At 36.3% G+C, this 21,370-nt stretch overlaps 1 protein-coding gene across 1 annotated transcript in view; it reads left to right on the forward strand.

The window, feature by feature from the left end:
- Nucleotides 1–300: 300 nt before the first annotated feature.
- Nucleotides 301–21,370, forward strand: part of LOC121732387 — a 111,044-nt gene continuing 89,974 nt past the window's right edge. The window contains exon 1 of the mRNA XM_042122252.1: nucleotides 301–488. Coding sequence (XP_041978186.1) covers nucleotides 422–488 — 67 coding nt within the window. The 5' untranslated portion in view covers nucleotides 301–421. The remainder of the gene's footprint in view (nucleotides 489–21,370) is intronic.

Consider the following 21,370-nt stretch of genomic DNA (forward strand, 5'->3'; position numbering starts at 1 on the left):
CGAACTTATCTCAAAAATAGTACCTAAAATTGTATTTCCAAGACATGTAATATTATGAATATTTCAAGATTTACTTTGTTATATTATTGTAATGTAATATTAAAAATGTACTTTTAAAAATAAAATAAAAAATACAAGACGTAATTCATAAACGTTAAATAAAAACATGACGGAAAATTAAACTTCAATAAAATCAGAGTGATCCGACAAAATAAACCGAATTACGAGTTAAATGACCAAAAATAACAATTTAAAAGAATCAATATGAGTCGAGCTCCGTCAGTCGAGTAGGCGGCCGGGCGTCGCGCGGTCGTCTCTACGAGAGTGCTACGTCGCTACGAGAGCGCTACGAGATCGCTACGAAGTGCTACGAGACCTCTACGAACGTGCTACGGACAATGTGAAGTGAACTTTGTGCAATATGGAATGGAAATATTTCGTATTTTTCTGCTTTTCTCCCCTAGTGTTTGGGAACCCGGCTAAATTAGGTAAGTTTTAATATAGAAAATTCTTCTTCTATATAAACTAAACTATAATAAAAGAAACTACAAATAGGTGGTCAGAATATAGCTTATAGCTCTATTTCTTTCAGACAACCTTTAAATATTATATTCCCGTTATAATTTAGTTCATTTGAGGTTAGGTTTAAGACAAAGAGGTTATCGATATGCAAATAATAATTTTAATACGATGAATTGAAATTTTCAATTACCAATCATGAAACATAATAATATATGAATGTTTTATGATAAGTAATTAAAAATTTTACTCGCAGGTCAATACCAGAAAATTCTGTTACAAAAAATATTTTAATGGATATAATTTAAAGGATCTTATTAGAAAATTATTTACCAAAGTTGCCAGAAGTGTTTTTTTCTGGAAAAGAGCTGAGTTAATAATATCCAAAAATAATTGAGGATGCTTCACAAATCGGGGTTTTTTTATATTGAAGAGCAGTATACTAAAAGCTTGATATATCATTATTATATGGTAAGTTACTGCTTTTAAAACATAAATTAATTATAAACTCGTTTTCTTAATATTTTAACTATGTTATAACTTAAAAAAACTTGAGTGTATTATGTTTTATACTGAAAATATCATCAAGAAAATTTATTTTTTCTCATATAGCAACGAAACGCGTGTAAGAAATATTTTTATTACGTTGTCATAAGGAAAAGTTTGAGGTCAACCCATTTGTCGTTATGGTTATAAAAAGTACTTACTTTAATCATATTTTATGTACTATTATTATTATTAAATATAATTATTATTATAAAATTATTATTAAAAGTAAGTTCACTTAATTTGAATAATGATCTCTTTTGTTGTAAGAACAGAATATACGTGGGAGAGCCATGCTTCGGCACGAATGGGCCGGCTCGACCGGAGAAATACCACGTTCTCACAGAAAACCAGCGTGAAACAGCGCTTGCGCTGTGTTTCGCCGAGTGAGTGAGTTTACCGGAGGCCCAATTGCCTTCCCTATCCTCCCCTATTCCCTTCCCTTCCCATCCCTACTCTCCCCTATTACCCTATTCTCTCTTAAAAGGCTGGCAACGCACCTGCAGCTCTTCTGATGCTGCGAGTGTCCATGGGCGACGGAAGTTGCTTTCCATCAGGTGATCCGTTTGCTCGTTTGCCCCCTTCTTTCATAAAAAAAAAGAAGCTGTAGAGATAGCAGTTAATTTGTTTTCCATGCGATAATCGTAATTTTTCTGTTACAAAAACTACCCCCTTTCCCGGGACAAAAATTCTCCTCACCAAAAGTTTCATTTAAATTAATTCAGCGCTTTAGGCATAAAGAGGTTACTACGGCTGGACCGATTTTGCTGAAATGTCTTGAAGACGAACATAGGATACATTTGTCCCGGAAAAATGTACGGTTACTGCACAATTCATTGAACACTTTGCTCGTAAAGTGTTCAATGAATTTTGGTATTGAGATACTTTGAGTCTCGGGAAAGGACAAGGGATACTTTTTGTCCCGGAAAATGTACGGTTCCCGCACAATAAACTTTATGATTTTCGCTTAAACTATTCAATCTATTTTGATGAAATGGGCGAAATACCTTATATGGCGAAACAACGTTTACCGGGATAGCTAGTCAATAATTATAAAATCAAAAATATTTTCCCTCAAAAATAATAATTAGGTACATACATTTAATACTAATAAATAATAATTATTTATTGACTTAATAATACGAAAAGTTTCGTCCGAATCGGTTCATTAGGTAAGATTGTAACTTTAATAACGCTGCAGGGGAAGAAAGTTTGATATTAATTTCAACAGCAATATTGTAAATCTTGTTTTAAATTACACACGTGTTTCTGAGCGGGACCGAACTTTGGGAATAACTGGAGGGAGGGAACATTATTGTGTAGGAAAAGGTTACAAAACAACCGCAGGCTATATGTATGAAAAATTCCATTATTTGTAAATTGCGAAGTCCGACAGAAGAATAAATTGAAGAAATAAAATTCCAGTCTACTTTTTACATAAATTAAATTAATGTCAATAGTATACAAAAATAAGTTAGTGTTATTAGTAGTTTATAAGGTAAATATAAAACTAAGGTACTTTAACAACATAGAATATGATAGTTAAATTATTTTTACAGACACAATTAAACAATATAAAATATAAAATTTGATTTTGATTATTATATCTATACGTTGCAAATAGTGTACACCATTGTCTTGGCTTTAAAATAACTCTGTTTTAATTGGCTTCTTTACTACAATTTGAAGATCATCATTCATTTACCCTATAGACCCTTTGTAAAGGACAGCCTCCGCAATTCTCTAACCGTCTGTTATCAACAAGTTTTTATCAGAATAAATATATTCACACGCAAAATAATAATACGGGACTATAACTGCTATCTAGTGCTAGTCAAAATCAGAGTAAATATAGCTAAATGTAATTAATTGTAATGAATAATTAATGTGTGATATCGGTGTGCAGCGAGCCCGTAGTAATCTAAAACCAATATTGTTACAGCACTGTGGCATTCTTCATAAATAATTCTGTATGTACGCCCACAGATATATACAATATCAATTATTATACACAGATGTGATGGACATAAAATTGAAAACTTTAGTGGAAGAAACAGGTAAGTAATTCCAGTTAAAATACCGTTTTTTACATAAATGGAGGCTTTAGAGCTTTAGGAAAATGATTTAAAATAAAAAACTGAGGATTTTATGTTCAGCCAGTTATATTAGTCAGATAATGAATTAAGTAAGTTACAAGGTGTGTTCAATTTATAAAGGAAAAATGAGTGATTGCCCGTATATTATAAAATGTTAGCTATCGGGTTCATCCACTCACGTCTTTAAAAATGTATGCGGGAAGTAACTAAACAAAGAGATAATACTTTTGAATGTAGATACTGTATATGAATCCCCTGTTTAGAGTTTACTGTGAAAGTAGCCTGAAAGAATAACTCTCACTAATTATTAACGATATTATTATATTAAGACGCTCGGCAAATTTGTAATTATAAAAATATATAAATAAAAATAGTTTTATTTCTGAATAAATTTGAATCAAATGTTTTCACTACGTTGAACTACATATTGCCTACCACCGGTTCGGGAACCGGCGAGAAGAACCGGCGTAAGAAAATTGCTGAAAATATTTCGATATCCTGATGTTCCCATGGCTTCGGCAAGGTCTGTGCAGTTGGAGAATCAAGTTTTATTAGTGCTGTGTCTACTGGCCAATCATGTTCGCGCTGTGTGGTTTGGACAGAATTGGAGTACAGCACAGCGAGTCCTTCATACGAGTATCCACAGTTGGCGCCTTTAACCCCAGTGAAATCCTGAAAAATCTTACGAACAAAATTCACTTGCTTTTTTTTATGAAATAAGGGGGCAAACGAGCAAACGGGTCACCTGATGGAAAGCAACTTCCGTCGCCCATGGACACTCGCAGCATCAGTAGAGCTGCAAGTGCGTTGCCGGCCTTTTAAGAGGGAATAGGATAATAGGGGAGGGTAGGGATGGGAAGGGAAGGGAAAAGGGGAGGATAGGGAAGGGAATTGGGCCTCCGGTAAACTCACTCACCCGGCGAAACACAGCGCAAGCGCTGTAACTCACTCACCCGGCGAAACACAGCGCAAGCGCTGTTTCACGCCCGTTTTCTGTGAGAACGTGGTATTTCTCCGGTCGAGCCGGCCCATTCGTGCCGAAGCATGGCTCTCCCACGTAAAATTGCTTGCCAAGCGGCTGCTGTAAATCTAGCAAGTTCACAGAATTTTCTGAATTTCCACTCCCTGGAGTTCAACGTTCAGTTAAGTCGACGTAAATAAATGCTATCGCGATGTATCGCCGACATTTTTCACTTCGCTATAACGATAAGATCCAGTGATCGATCGTACCTTACTGATATTGCCCGTGAATTCGTGAGTGAGACGCTTAAAACAAGCTGAAAATTGTATTTATTACTAGATCCGTTGTGCCAAATTCGTTTATTAAGCGGACATTTTTCCAGGATAAAAAATATCCTATGCCCTTTTCTGGGACTCAAAGTATCTCAACACCTAATTTCAATAAAATTGGTTCAGCGATTTAGTCGTGAAGAGAGTTGCGCCAAAATTTGTTAATTGCGCCAGGCAATAAACAAATTTTGGCGCAACGGATCGAATGAAATGAAATGCGAAAGTGTCTGTCTGTCTGTTACCTCTTCACAACCAAATCGCTGAACCGATTTTGCTGAAATTTGGTATAGAGACACTTCGCCGCGCGCGATAGACAAATTTTGGCGCAACGGAGTTTCAGGCGTCATCTAATACCAATATAAATGTATTTAATTTCCTGGATAACTGAGCATTTTTTTGCGAATAAACAAGTACCACTAAACATTTTTTATGCCATATTGTTTATTCAGAAATAAAACAAATTTTGAACTACTAAACTAGGATTAAAATATGAGTTTTAATGGATAGCTTCATAAACTGGAGCGTTTATTAAACGATTACTGTCCAGTGCCAGGCTGATTAATTGTTCTTGCTGTCGGATATTCTCTTAATTGCTAGTTCTGTTGCTCGCTGTTGCTATCCGTTGCTCCCCGTTTCTATTGCTATCCGTTTCACAAGTAACAGATGTTGCCTGAATGCTTTTGAATGATATTCCTGCTTTGCTCTGTCTGACAAGAAAATCCTTTGATGGAATTTCTAATTTATTTTCAGTTACTTACTTATTTAAAATCTGAAAGTTGATAACGCAAAATATAAGGTTTCTTTGCTACGTAATTTTAGGAATGCATAAATTAAAAAATAACTGTTTAAAAACTTTAAGCGCCGAAGTGTCAAATAAATATAAATAGGTTGCGTTTGTTTTTCACTATTTTTTTATAAATCTACCGTCGCCGTAAGTACCGTCGCCCATGGACACTTGCAACATCAGAAGAGTTGCAGGTGCGTTGCCAGCCTTTTAAGAAATGATACTGAATACGCTTATTTCTTGAAGGTTGTAGATCGTATTGGTCCGAAAATACTGCTGGAGACAGTTCATTCCACAGTTACACGAAAAACGCACGGTGGAAAACTCATTTCGATATACAAATACCAGCTAACTTTTTTACGGTATTTTTTACAAAACTCAGTTCATTCAGTCAGTCCTTCAATGTTATTGACGTAAGTCCTGTATTCGTCCAGTCTGACCTCCAGACGAGTCCCATCAGTTTCAAGTATCGATTCAGGAGATTGGCTTGAAGATAAATGACTGCTGTGTTATTAACTTTTTACCAGACTACAGCCAAAAGGCATTTGCTTTTAAATATCGTACATTTGGTTCTGATTTTAACAAATCGTGTTATATTCGTAATGTTGTACTTTAATCCTTCGATCGTAGATTCTTGGAAATATATTGTTATTCTATTGTGTCTCGCTCACCGGTGAGCTTATAGGTCTTGATGGGATGACATGGGTTACGTCATCAGAAATAATTCTTAAATTTTCTAACTGTCCACGGTTTTTTTATTTTCTTCGTATTTCCTTTTTGTAACAGCCTTCCTCCTAAATGAACAAACAATAAAAAGAATTAGCGAAATCGTTTCAACCGTTCTCGAGATTAGCGCTTACACACACATTTAGCGATTTATTTTTATACTTATAATATGGCTTCTCCTGTATCAATCTTATATCTTCAAACGAGCAATTCTTGTATATAATATATCGGAATCGGCTCCAACGATTTTCATGAAATTTAGTATATAAGGGGGTTTCGGGGGCGATAAATCGATCTAGCTAGGAATCATTTTTAGAAAATGTTATTTTATTCGTGTTTTATCGACTACCGAGCAAAGCTCGGTCAAATAGCTAGTGTATATAATACAGGAGAAGCCACGGTCAAAATCTATAGCAGAAACTAAGTTTCCACACGTTGTATTGTGTCAGATGAGAATGACTTTATTTATTCGCTTGTAAATATTGATGTGTGGATGATGGATGGATGGCGCTAACGATTGTACAGATCAGACAAACGATCATCTCTATCCTATATATATATGATAATGTTTTCCTCAATATCAGCATCAGCATCGTACAGTTCGATTGTTTGATCTATGATAAAAATATGTAAATTGTCATCAACATAATATTATTATAGCTATACTCTACGAATAAAAAACTTGAGAGGTGTCAAGGGACACCCGAATGGCACGAATTTAAGTATTTATTATGTTCAAAAAACCTGTATACATATATACATTATACACTCAAAAAAAAAAACGCAATCTATTGACGCCCAGGAATAATTACCAGGAATACTAATAACGCATCGCTGTGTATTTAAAAAAAACGCCATGTAGTTGACGCACAGGAATACTTACTACCAACTATTTGGTGGTAGTTCCCGAATCGGTGGTAGGCCTCATGTAGACACGACGTTCTATAAGTGTTAACTTTGTTAACCTACTTAAAAATAAATGTTTTTCATTTCATTTCATTTCATTTCAACGCCCTCTGCAGCACATGCAGGTACTAATAAAAAAGTGTCGAGATCAAATCTAAGTCAAATATCGTTCTGTCTAGCCTTCAGATTTACGCCGAACGCGCGGTAAGGAACTTCGTTTCGATAAAAACTTAGAAAACGTAACTCCCATACTTTAATCGTTTTGAATTTGGTTCCTTTTCGCACCCTAAAATATGACAAAAGCTACGAAACATTCTATATTTACACAAAATTGTGTACCGAATACATGTATAAAGTATGCATGTATTCAGGTCACATTTTGTAGACTCGTGGACAAATACTTCGACACAGTTACTTTTCCTTAGTTTTTATTATTCGTAGGCTATACTTACTAGATGACGTCGTTTATCGCGCGGGAACCGTACATTTTCCGGAATAAAAAGTATCACATTATTAAGTCCATTCCCGGGACTTAAAGTATCTCCATGCCCAGCAAAATCGGTTCCGCAGTTTTGGCGTGAAGGGGTAACAGACATACAGATAGACAGACTTTTAAATTTCTATTATTAGTTAATAGTACAGTAAAAGTATATAAGTAAGAGCCGGTCCACACGGTGCGTTGTTTCAGCATTGCATCGACACAGCGCTGCCGTTTGTCGCATAGCCGGCCACACGGGCGTTGCGCCATCGAAGCGTTACTTATTACGAATTGGACGCCTCCGTGGTCTAGTGTATAGAGCGCGGCTCTTGACTCGGAGGTCGTGGGTTCGATTCCCGCGTTGGAAACATGTTATTTTCAAGTTTGGTTAGGACAATGCAGGCTGATCACCTGATTGTCTGACAAGTAAGATGATCCATGCGTCGGATGGGCATGTAAAAAGTCGGTCCTGCGCCTGATCTCTCGCCAGTCGTGTCGGTCGTCCGTCCCATATGAGAGTAAAGGAATAGAGAGTGCTCTTGTGTACTGCGCACATACTTGGGCACTATAAAATTACTCCTGCGTAGCTGGTCTGGTTTCAATGAAACCGGCCACCGTCACCGAAACCGGTGTGGGAGCTATTATTATTATTACTTATTACGAAGCAGTCAACGTCAACACCCCCTCCCGCTCGTCTCGGGGAATGCAGTTGTCCGTCATAATATTATGTGCGTTGCGACGACGCAGCGCGCCGTGTGAACACTTTGGTTATTTGTATGTAAACAACGCAACGGCAGCCTGCGTCGACGCAACGCTGACGCAACGCGCCGTGTGGACTGGCTCTAACACGACGCTAGTCCGCGGTCTGACAGTAATGAGGTCCATAATGAGGATCAATTAACCAGCAGTAATGAAGCAAAAGTTAAGCGCCCGGTTCGGAAACAAATTATAATTGATGCACGAACTTAAAACGCGAATTATTAAAAACGAGCTTTTGCCCGCGGCTGCGCTCGCGTTAAGAAGTATAATTATATACAAACTTTCATCCCCTATTTTAGCCCCTAGGGTTGGAATTTATCAAAATCCTTTCTTAGCGGATGCCTTCGTCATAACATCTACCTGCATGCAAAATTTCAGCCCGATCCGTCCAGTGGCTTGGGCTGTGCGTTGATAGATCACCATGTCAGTCAGTCACCTTTGAGTTTTATATATATATATATATATATATATATATATATATATATATATATATATATATATAGACTAGATGTTCGCAACACGAATAAGCCGAATCGCGAAGCAACCATGTACTTTTTTAACCAACTTCAAAACAAGGAAAAGGTTATCAATTCGACGCGTATCTATGTAATATTTCCAGAACTGTCTTTTCGTATATTATGTTAGTCTACATCAGCGTCTAAACAAATTAATGTACCAAATTTCAATGTCAAATATACATATGTTAGCGTTTATGATAATTACTTGCAACTTAATGTCTACTACTAAAACAAATTTTGGCATGGTATTAACGTACAAGAAAGAAGTTGATAACTCGTTACTTTGTAAAACATAAACAACATATTAAGATCACGCTTTAGGGTTAATTCAGACCGCAACGCGACGAGGTGAGGCGAGGCGCGGCGCGGCATAAATTTGTATGGATTTGACAGATTTAAATCGCGTGAGACGCCTTGCGAATCTGTCAAATCCATATAAATTTAGAAATGCATCTACGCGTCGCGTTGCGGTCTGAATAAACCCTTAACCGGCCTGCAGCAGGCTGAAAGTTGGATTTGCACAGAATGGAATTATTCTGAAAAGCAAAAAAAAAAATCCACAACTCATTGTTTTATTTATCTATTTTAATGTGTTATTATAGGTAAAATTACTACAAATATATCATAAATTTAAAGAGTAGCAACTTATGACATTATATTATAAAAGACGGTTAGACGGACCGGCGGATAGACAGGCGCTTTGCAGACGACGGGGCGGGGCGGGCTTTTTGTCCGCGAAGCAATAAAGCCGCCAGTACCCGCTGGGCACCTGCGGCGCGGTCTTTTTGCCTGCCGCGCCGTGTTCTTTGGTACTTGGTAATATAGGATTCCCTTTGTGCTATCGTTCGCGGCGAAATCGACCGGCCCGCCCCGCTCCATCGTCTGCAAAACGCCTTAAGTTTTAGTTAAAAAAGTCTAACAGATAGCTTAACCAAGTTTCCGCCAAAACAGAGTCGATCATTCCAAATAAAACAAAGAAATTTGATAAAATTAATAAAAAGGGAGAGTTCGAGTGAATTTGTAAAACTTCATTCCCAATTGAGCGAATTCGATATTGATGAGGCGGGCGACGGGCTGGATTGGCCCGTTACCTTTGTACCGTCTCATTTTATATCATTAAATAATTGGCTACTCTGTTTCTTTTATTGGTCTTTGATAAATTAACTGGCACTTACTGATGTTGTGCTAAAGGTGAGTCCACATTACAACGGCAGGAAATGAGATGCGTTTTTAAATAAAACATTGAAAACTAAACTTTATTTAACTGCACGACAAACCTCAAACCACAGAAGCAATTTTGAAAGACTACCCCACAACCACACGACATCGTAACGACAAAATTTCGTCGAGCTGTGGTCACGTGTGAATGGTGTCGCTGCAGCTTTTTGTGGTTGCGTTGTGGTACGGACAAAATGACGTTGCGATGTGGTTGTGACGGGGTTGCGATGTGGTTGCGATGTGGTTGCGACGTGGTTGCGTCATGTGTAAGTCAAACTATTGTAGTTCGACTCCGGCTTTTATAGCGGAAACACGTCTTGCTCAAAGTCATGGATTTCGAAGAGGACACTTTATTGTTGCTATCCTTGCTATATGTATTATTGATAAGAAGAAGACGACGGCGATGTCAGCGTAATCGTCGAAATAGAGGTCCCGTATTTACCTCTTGGGTACGGAACCCTAAAAAAACTGGGCGTTGCATCGACGCAACGACGTTGTGGTTGCGATGTGGTTGCGACGTGGTTGCGACGTAGTTGCGACGTGGTTGCGACGTGGTTGCGATGTGGTCGGTATTTGACAAGTGGTCGACAACGACTGCAAAATGTGGAATGGTCAAGTTCATTTACAATACGAAATATACGCCCGACCACGTCGTTTGGTTGTCGTGTGGTTTTTTTTAATTTTTTTTATAGCAAACGGGTCACTGATGGAAAGCAACTTCCGTCGCCCATGGACACTCGCAGCATCAGAAGAGCTGCAGGTGCGTTGCCGGCCTTTTAAGGGGTAATAGGGGAGGGTAGGGAAGGGAATAGGGGAGGGTACGGAAGGGAAAAGGGGAGGGTACGGAAGGAAATAGGGGAGGGTAGGGAAAGGAAAAGGGTAGGGAATTGGGCCTCCGGTAAACTCACTCACTCGGCGAAACACAGCGGAAGCGCTGTTTCACGCCGGTTTTCTGTGAGGACGTGGTATATCTCCGGTCAAGCCAGCCCATTCGTGCCGAAGCATGGCTCTCCCACGTCAAAATGATTGCGGTTGTCGTGTGGTTGTGGTACGTGTGGGTTGGCCCTAAGATAATTCTAGTCATGAAAAAATGCACGATTCTTCTTAAATAAATAAATTTTTACACAATATAGTTGCGGGCGAAATCATAAACAATATTATTACACTATAGAGATAGAATATTTTATGAGTATTATTCTAGACTACATTCTTTGCTCTCAGAAAATTATACAAGAACTATATCTTTAACATAATATAATATTCAATATGTAAGCCACGTATACGAGAGCTGTGGATTCTTTTTATCAGATCACGTTTTTTTGTGAACATCGGAACAATCTTGGGGCCTTAATATAGAAATACAAAATCAATATACATTTAATTTTTGACCGTATTCCAGTCACGATTCGGCGGCTGGGAATACGCGATAGGTTTGATCGATCGAGAATACGGCTAGACGCCTCTGGAACGACAGCTTACTCTTTGGAGATTTTTTTTGCTAGACACCTCTCTGTCGTTAGCTACTATATAGAACTTTTTTAAAGGAAACGTTCATTAGCTAAGTTGCAGCATATGTCAAGTAAATACTAGGAAAGAGGTTCAGAATTGATGACAACAGTACGCAAACGTTTCGTTTCACTTTACAGAAAAACTACTGAAGTGCTTTTGATCAATTTTTGTATACTATGGTAGCAGATTTTTTCCGAATGGTAGGCCTCATGTAGACACGACGTTCTAAAAGTGTTAACTTTGTTAACCTATTTGGAAATAAATATTTTTGATTTTGATTTTGAGATGTATGTAACATAATATTTTGATTAGTAAGGAAAACAACTTCACATTTTGAAAGAAAACACAATACCAGAGTATGTCACAATGTGACATACTCTGGTATATGTCATAAAACAAACTGTTTAATCAAGAAAAAGACAAGAGCGAAACAAAGTTACCAACAAAAGACCAACTTCGGTATTCACAAAGAAATCAAGTTGCAGTCAAAGTTTGACAACGGATAACCGGCTGGACTTTACTTGGCCAGCCTCCATTTTTGCGCTTGTGCCATACTGTCATACCTCTATATCTGATTATACTATAAAGAATAACTTTCTTTACTAAAAATATTCTCAAACCGAATATCCTACATGTCTAAAGTCTAACAACATTTACTTGTTATTAAAATTTAAATATTTTGAATAATTATCATGCTTTGGAGACAAAGAAATTTAAAGTAAAAGAAGAATTAATATTTCTTTTAAAAAAGTCAGACTTTATGTATCTAGTAAGTATATTTATTTTCTTGCTCAGTCGGATAAAATATACTAAAATAATATACTACAAGAACACTTAAAACACTAAAACAATTTTGCTACAATATGCAGGATCAAATCGAGATCAGAATACAAAATAAAAACTATTAAACGAAAAAAAAACATAAAAAACAAAGACCGTGTTACAAAATGCCAGACACGAGCCGGATAACCGGGCAGACCCGGATCTGGCAAGCTGCCAAATTAACATCGAACAATAACAATAATACCAAGAAACTAAAACTCCCGCTTCTTGCATTCAAAGTGTTAGCTTAATTAAATCTGCGGTTTTAAATATTGGATAGTAAAAGTAGTTTAGACGACATTAAAATACGCAAAGTTAGCATCTAGTTAGTTTACCATATTTTTGTGAAATTTTTCTATGATAATAATACAGTCCAGCTTTTGTTACGTCAAACGAAAAAATAATATTTTCCCTTTACTTCTTTACTAAAAATACTTTTTAAAATATTTACAGAATTGTTACTGTAAAGTCGCACAAAAGATAAAGACAAAACAATTTTAATTAAATTATACTATGGCTTATTCATAGTATACCTAACTTTTTTATTAGTAAAGATATAAAGATACTCCACGAAGCTACTTAATAAACATACAATTTTACCAAAAGCATAACATATTAATTCCAAAATATTTATAAACTTTCCCATTACAAAGTTAAGGCGACGCCTTCATAATTTGGCTATAGCGATATCGATTTTTCTCAGCAATGAATAAAGCTAAGAAACTAAAGTCCATTGTCAGTATTCATCATGTCTTTGTCTTTGAATTACCCATAGCATAATACGATTGGTCAACTTTTATAACACAGAATAATCAATCAAAAAGATCTCTGTAAAAAAAATCTACTATTTTGCAAATAGAGGAGAGTGATTTAAGCTTCCAAAATTTATACATAAATCGGTTCAAGCATACACTTTAATTTGCCCATAGCTTATATGAAATGTATTTAGGGTTATTAAATTACGCGACAAAAACCATTTTGTCGCTTACGCCCTTTCCATTTTTGCTGTTCCATTGCTTTCTATCCGACCCAGCTTCTCATAGAAAACAAGCAATCTAAAACATATCCAACACGGTTTTTTACTTTAACGCGGCGTCACCTTAAAGCGATACAGCTGACTTTCGTGTGACGTTACAAACCAGTTCACAGCAGTTCAAACCGGCTTATACCAGTTACAAAGTGTATTACTACGAATTGATGGCTCCACTAAATTTGGCGGTAAAGTGGGTCGCCTTATAATTTGAGCTAAGCCAGTGTAAAGTTTTGGAGATGCTCCAAATGTGCCAAATTAGAGTGAACACTTCGTTAGGTAAATTGATAAGGTGCGGGAGGTCTTTTCAATTTGGTCTGGCTAACTCGGTTTAGTTCTGATTTTGTGATTCGCTTAAATCATGTCGGACGAATTTTTATTAGTCTGCCTGGGGTTGTGATGTATTCTGTATAATAGAGCTATAAATATGATAATTTTTATATATCATTGTAATATTTTTGTGAGCGAATATTTGCGTCGTATCATTACGGTACGCATAAAGTCATAAAAATCATGACGTCTTGTGATACTAATAATGAAAAAAATACATGGCATAAAGAAGTTTCATTTATCAACCGCCAAATTACGTTGTCAAGATACGTTTCTATAGAAAAACTTAAGTTCATTATCAGCCGATAAATTAGAAAGTATCCGTTGACTCCGCCACAATGGGGCCTCGTGGTGAATAGAAGGCAATCCGGGGGCCAATAAAAGAGGCCCCAATAAACGAGGCCCCAATAAATGGGCCCCGCAAACGAGGCCTACATTCGTACTCCATTCAGGGGTTAGGTTTTTGAAACATTAAAAATGTTCTCTAATCATCGGCTTATGCCCTAAGTTTTGTTTTGTTCAAACTTAGTATCGACAAAATTTATGATCGACCTGCTTTAAAAGTATTGCTTTGCTACGCTTTAGGGTTGATTCAGACCGCAACGCGAGGCGTAGATGCATTTCTAAATTTGTATGGATTTGACAGATTCGCAAGACGTCTTACGCTTACGAAATCTGTCAAATTAGTACAAATTTAGAAATGCATCTACGCGTCGCGTTACGGTCTGAATTTAACATTTGAAATATTAAAACACAGAGAAAGTGATCGCAACGATTGCAAAAGTAGGTTTTAACGATGTTTACAATGTTCCTGTGTGTATGTGTGCGTTCATGTTCTTAACGGAGCTGGTAGGTGTATTCTACTTATGCATTACATGTAGTAATGTTTATTTTGTTAATAGCTTTTTTATTAACTTAACTTTTAAAACTATCTTTATTAAATAATAATTTTACGTTTGAAATTAATGAATCTAGAAAACCATTCCGAGAGTCCGGGAGCCATCGCAATTCTCATACAAATGTAATACCAAGAATGATCTTGGTATTACATTTGTATGAGAATTATTGTATTACATTTGTATTGAGAAATTACTATCTTAAGCTGATTAGTAACTCAAATATTATGGTAAATATTCTCGTATGGGAAATGATTCCCATGGTAAATATTCTCGTATGGGAAATGATTCCCATACGAGAATATTTACCATAATATTTGAGTTACTAATCAGCTTAAGATAGTAATTATCTAGGTTCCTGTACAAAGATTCACTGCAAAATATACCAAAAATATTAACGATTACAATTTAATATGTAAATATTGTACTTAATATATATTCTCGTATGGGAAATGATTTTGGTATTACGTTTGTATGAGAATTGCGATGGCACCCGGACTCTTAAATTTATAAAACAAAACAAAAATATTGCGACAAAATCCATGTAATAATACTAATGTATTATTATTAATGTGGGTCATAAATGTATGGCCCACATTCACGTACTTTCAGAAATTAAGCCAAAACAATATTATGGCCTTGTTCAGATTGGCCGAGTGCCCGTAAACTATATCATGTTAATTCCTACATTAATAGTTATGAGTATTGTTTTTTGCCCTAAATACAACTCGAATGTACGAATTTTAGAGACTACCTTGCCTTTAAATAAAAAAAATATAGCTCTCGTTAAAAAAATTAGGATAATAAATTCAGTTTTAATTAACTCAACTTCATGGTGACTTTTGTATCGTTTGGGAACCGTTCTGTTTTTCGAAATAAAAATCAACCTATTGTTATGTGCTAGGCTTCGAAGGATTCGGAGAGAAAGGCCTGCTGACTCTCTTGAAGGCTTTATTAACACTGCACTAAACACTAGGTCACAACACTTAGCACTAAGTCCAAACACTAATCACTAGGTCCAATCACTAAGCACTAGGTCCAATCACTAAGCACTAGGCCAATCACTAAGCACTATCACTGTCCTAGGTCGTAGCCAAGTCGCAGGTTTCACTGGTTCACTCACTATTGATCACTTGTTGTCACTCCGAAGTCGTCTCGAAGATCGCTCAGATTGAACTGAACTCCCGGGCCATCTACCTGCGGCTTTTTATATGGCGAAATGCGAACGAATTCCAGAAAGTTCTTGATTCACGTAAACAAGTGTGGGAACTTTCTAGGAGGCTCGAACATGTACCACCTAGCGCCATCTAGTTTCGAGCAGGGGATTTATGTGTAGTGTGTCCCCTGATCGGTTTCGCTAGTTTGCCGCTAGATGGCTCTGTGTGTCCGTAACACTATTTTGTTTTTGCCTGGGGCTCAAATTTACCTTACCATTTTTTTTATCGTGATGAGGTAATACAAATATATTTTTGCGTTATTAATATTAGTAAGAATTAACCGATAAATGGATATTTTAGTAAATAGCTTACTTTTATTGTGTTTTTCACAGCAATCTATACATCTATACATCTATACATATAAATAAAATTGGAGTGTCTGTTTGTAATATTGAAAGAACCGTTTTTTACTATATGCATATGAATGTATATAGGGTACATACACCAAAACAACCTTTTTTACAATTTTTGTCTGTATGTCTGTCTGTCTGTCTGTCTGTTTGTTCCGGCTAATCTCTGAAATGGCTGGAGCGATTTTGACGGGACTTTTTTTGGCACATAGCTGATGTAGTAAGGCATAACTTAGGCTACTTTTTAACCGACTTCCGAAAATGAGGAGGATATATTTCACTTTTTTTTATTTTGGTTCGCGGACAACTCCGTCGTTTGTAAACCGATTTCCAAAATTCTTTTGTTGTTGTATAAGATGTAGCCCGAATTTGGTAACATGATCACAAAAGTGGTGATCTGATTATGCAATCCATGAGAAATCCACAGGACATCTTAAAATTTATATGAAAACATATAGTGATTTTACGTTATTCTGAAGGATTTTAAGCTTTAACTACCAAAAAATAAGAATTTGCGCCGAAGTACACCCTGGTTCCGAAGGTGCTGTAAAGAACTCTTGAATCCTTATACATAAATGTTCGGTAAATTTTGGCATTGTTTCAACAACTAAAAGCATATTATTATGTCAATGTGTCAATAATACTAATCATCATCATCACTATAATCATGCCATGAATCATCACATTATTATCAAAAATTTTGCCTTTGATTATATTATTGTTACACCGTTTGTTGACTGATTTTCAAAACTCTTTTGTTGCTATTTAGTGTTTACTGTACTTTATAAAGGTACAATAACCCGAATTTGGTACAATGCTTACGAAAGTGGTGATCTGATACTGAAATTCGTGAGATATAGAGGGAACTCCTGGATATTTTTTGGGACACACATAGACGCGTCAACTATTTCTGTATTCAATCTTCATATTTTTTTAATTCGTAGCAGCTATAACTTTAGCGCAATTTCTTTGTGCAATTTACCGCTTTTTTGTAGATCTAGGTTAAATGAAATAAAAAGTATTAAATAATTCATATGAATTATTAATACTTTTTAGTACAGAATATTCTGTACTCAGTATTTCTGTTCTCAGTCTTCATTATTTTGAAGTCGGTACCAACTACCAGCTAACCTAATAGCCAGTTCTATGACAAAATATAACTGCAAATTATATGACTGGTACCGACTTCAAATTATGAAGATTGAGAACAGAAATACTGAGTAGGTACAGAATATGAATTATTAATTAATACTTTTTAGTTCATTTAAGAAAATTACTATTGTCTTTACCTTGGAAGTCGGTTTCAATTTTTGTTTAAAAATAAAAAAAATTCTCTTATTCGTTATCCTTAAGATTGTCTATACAGTATTGGCGTTTTTATCTACAACTTTAGGTTCATGAAAAGTGATCAGATCAACTACTTAACAAGATCCCATTTTTGCTATTAGGGTAAGGAAGGGGAAAATTTCTCTCTTTTTCATTTTCTTTTTTTATCACATTTTGCTGACGCGGACGAAGTCGCGGGCAACAGCTAGTTCTTAAATATGTTTCAACTTTTTGTTTTCAATATTATTTAAACAGTACCTGGATGACCGAGCTTTGCTCGGTATAGCAAATACTCATTGACTACGTGTTACCTAACAACGCCATCTGCTGGAATAGCTTTAGCTGTTGTTGTGTCGTTAAAGCAATTAGTTGCTCACAAAATAGTATTATTATTCGCCAATTTATCGATTACCGATAAAACATGAATAAAAAGACATTTTCTAAAAATGATTCCTAGCTAGATCGATTTATCTCCCCCGAAACCCCCTATATACTAAATTTCATGAAAATCGTTGGAGCCGATTCTGAGATTCCAATTATATATATTATATAATATACAAGAATTGCTCGTTTAAAGATATAAGATACTTTGAATAATATCTATTAAAAACTCAACGACGTTTAAATAATCTAAGATTCTAGATAATATCTTCAAACTACAAGCATATGTTTCCTACACGTCTCATTCCGAAGATAACATTGCAGTAATCACATTTAGGATCTCATCAGCGCAAAAGCCGAGGCGTTCACGAGTTCTTCGAGAAACAAAGATCGCGAGTTCTGTATACAAGTATTTCTTTTCAGCTCTTGTTGTTAAGGAATATGCTATATGCATAATAGCTTTTTCAAACCATCGTTTCTAATTTACATATTTTATCTTATTAATTAATGTTTTCAATGAGGATATCTTGAATGAGATGAATATTTATCCTCCGTTTTTCTCTTCTGCCTGCCTAGCATACGCTAACGAGATATCTCACTCTACATGTTTTCTCGATGTTTGATAGTTTGTCTCTTCATCTCTATTGACCCTAGCATGACAAACATTTTTTCTCGCGTAGATCTATCATCGAAATAACACATTTTTATAGAGTTTTGTCGATATAATGTCGAGATTTTGACATTAGGAGACGAGTAGTTTTTAAATATATCGAGAGTGAGATATCTCGTTGGCGTATGCTAGGCAGGCTTTACTAGTCTGCTATATCTATTTCTCTTCTATATCTATGTAGGTTTTATTGCAAAAGGTCAAAAAAATATTTAATTTATCGGAGCCTATGCAAATATTTCCACCATATGATATTAGTATAGAGTTTATAATGTATTATGTTTATACAGCCACATATTATGACTTGCTCACATACTTGTAAAATTTGCACGCCACCCAAAGGCAAAATTAGAGAACTGTTTACTTGATTAACATCATAGTAATGTACCTTATTTTAAGCAAATAAACGATTTTTATTATATTCTATTTCATAAGAAAGTTCAGTTTCTTATAGAATTAAGCTAGTGTGTAGTAAAAATTGTCAAAATTCATGTATACTGCTTTTAGTAAGTAATAGGGTACTTTATAAGTAGGCACTATGTAACATTCAAAAGGTTAAGCACACCTGATGATACTTATAAACAAAGAATAAGGTTTACAAGGACTCTCCGTAAGCTCAAAGCTTAAGGAAGGCTTAAAAAGCTCAGGTATGTGTTAATGCGACGGATTTAAAATGACGTACGGAAAACTCTGGTTGAATGTAAGCTTAAAGTATTTTGGAGATATCAAATAATTCTACGTGTAACCTTTATAATGCCTTAAAATAACCTTTATAAACGTGTGAGCAGTTAGGAACATGTCAGGTCTCACAGAAGATAACGCAGAGGGATGGCCTAGACAAGCCCTAGTAGGGTCTCTGTACGGCCTGGGGGGTATTTGAACACCCTCACTCAGACGTGTCTGCCGATAACCAGGCAGACACCCGCTGATAGAACTGCGGTGGCCCCACATTTCCCGTGGATCTCTGTCAGTAGCGGCGCACGAAGGTGGGTAGAGCTGCGGCCACTTATTATCTCATCGGTCGCAGCGAGTTCCACATACCCCGGTTGTCCTCCCCAGCACTGCCGGGGATGCATAATGGCATTTCTCGACCCAAAAAAAAAGGTCTCACAGAAGACCTTTTTTTTTGGGTCGGGAAATGCCATTGTGGATTTGACACAAGGTCAATGTGGTTTGGGTTATAAATACCAGGACCACAAGTGTGAATTTCTTGAGATATTTGGTCTTTGCTTACGGCCGCTTTATATTATTCCAAATATCCATATATCCAATCCAATCCAATCCAATCCGGGAACTGGAATGCACTGAATGGTATTCCAGTGCATTTCAGAGACCATCTATGTAGAGCGGTCTCTGAAACTGGACTGGAATAATGTTATTCTAGTAACAATTCAGCGCTGGATTGGAATCATTTTAACCCGCAATTACGTTTATTAATGTGGGTGGCATTTTCTGTCAAATGGTTTTGTTTAAATTTTTATTTTACGTCTGCTTATTCTATGGGTCTGTGAATCAGCAATCATCTACTCGTACTTATTCATCTTTTAAATAATTAATTGTAGTATTACTAAACAGCGCACAGTCCTGATTAGCTATATCCACACTATGCACTTTCATCTTCAATTTTCGTCATCTTCTTTTATTGAACTTTCGTTTTGGCGCATTCAATAATTGAATACGTCAACGATCGCAACGCCAACATTGTCATTTTTGTTCGGTTGCACAGTGTCTGTCAGATTATTATAACATGTGCGACGAGAACATTTTACTAGGTGGAATATGTGCGGCTTATTTGGTCATAAGAAATTCCAAAATAAGAACAATGCGAAAGTTTTGGATACGGTCAGAGCGCATGCGTCGCTGGCATGCCTCACGTGCGCTGTTGACTGCGCTATAACGCATGTCCTTGATGAACAAAAAAGGCACATGTGTATGTGGACAAAGCTACTCATGCTTATCAAAGTTTCTGAGTGACATGTCTCTATGACAACGTTAGTACCAAATAGCTTTGTCCACACTGTGCCTTTTTATGTTCATCAAGGGCATGCGTTATAGCGCAGTCAACAGCGAACGTGAGGCATGCCCGAGACACATGTCCTCTGACCGTATCCAAACCTTCAAAAATGACAATGTTGGCGTTGCGTTCGTTGACGCATTCAAGTTGAATGAAAGAAAATGACGAAAATTTAAGACGAAAGCGCATAATGTTGACATTGCTATTCTCCACTAATACTTTTAATACATGTACTTTTAAAACACTTTTGAGATGTTTAAGTTGTAGCGTGTTTATAAGAAATAACTTACTTTTGACTTTGTTTTGCAGAATTTTTTGTTCGTAACTTTATAACTTAGCAACACGATAACGAATTATGTCATAATTTTATAACGAGCTCGTTAGGACCTTAATTATTTTTGAATGACTAAAAAATTAAGAATTAAACTTAATAAATGATAGACGTACACTTATTAATATATAAAAAGAATTATGTTACTAAAAGTGTTATAAGAAATTTGACGACCTCCGTGGCTCAGTAGGTGGGCTGTTGGTAGCTCAAGCCGGGGGTCGCGGGTTCGAATCCCGCTGACGGAACAAAAAGTTTTCAAAGTTCCTGGGTCATGGATGTGTATTAAATATGTGTATCATATAATATAAATATTTATGTATAGTATAAAAGTTATTTCCGTTGTCTGGTACCCATAACACAAGTCCTTCAGGCACTTAGCACGGGGCCAGACTGACGTGGTGTGAAGCGTCCATAGATATTATTAAAATGACCACTTTTGAAACATATTTTACGAAAAGCAATACTTTGCTACTACGCATTAGCAGAAATTTCTACAAAAAGCTACAAAATACCATGAAGAGCTACGCGTTGCTAAAAAGTGCTACTTATTGCTACGAAGAGCTACGCGTTGCTACGTAGTGCTACTAATTGCTACGAAGAGCTACGCGTTGCTACGTAGTGCTACTAATTGCCACGAAGAGCTACGCATTGCTACGT

The sequence above is a fragment of the Aricia agestis genome, chromosome 12, assembly GCF_905147365.1.
Source record: "Aricia agestis chromosome 12, ilAriAges1.1, whole genome shotgun sequence".
NCBI classification, from domain to species: Eukaryota; Metazoa; Arthropoda; class Insecta; order Lepidoptera; family Lycaenidae; genus Aricia; species Aricia agestis.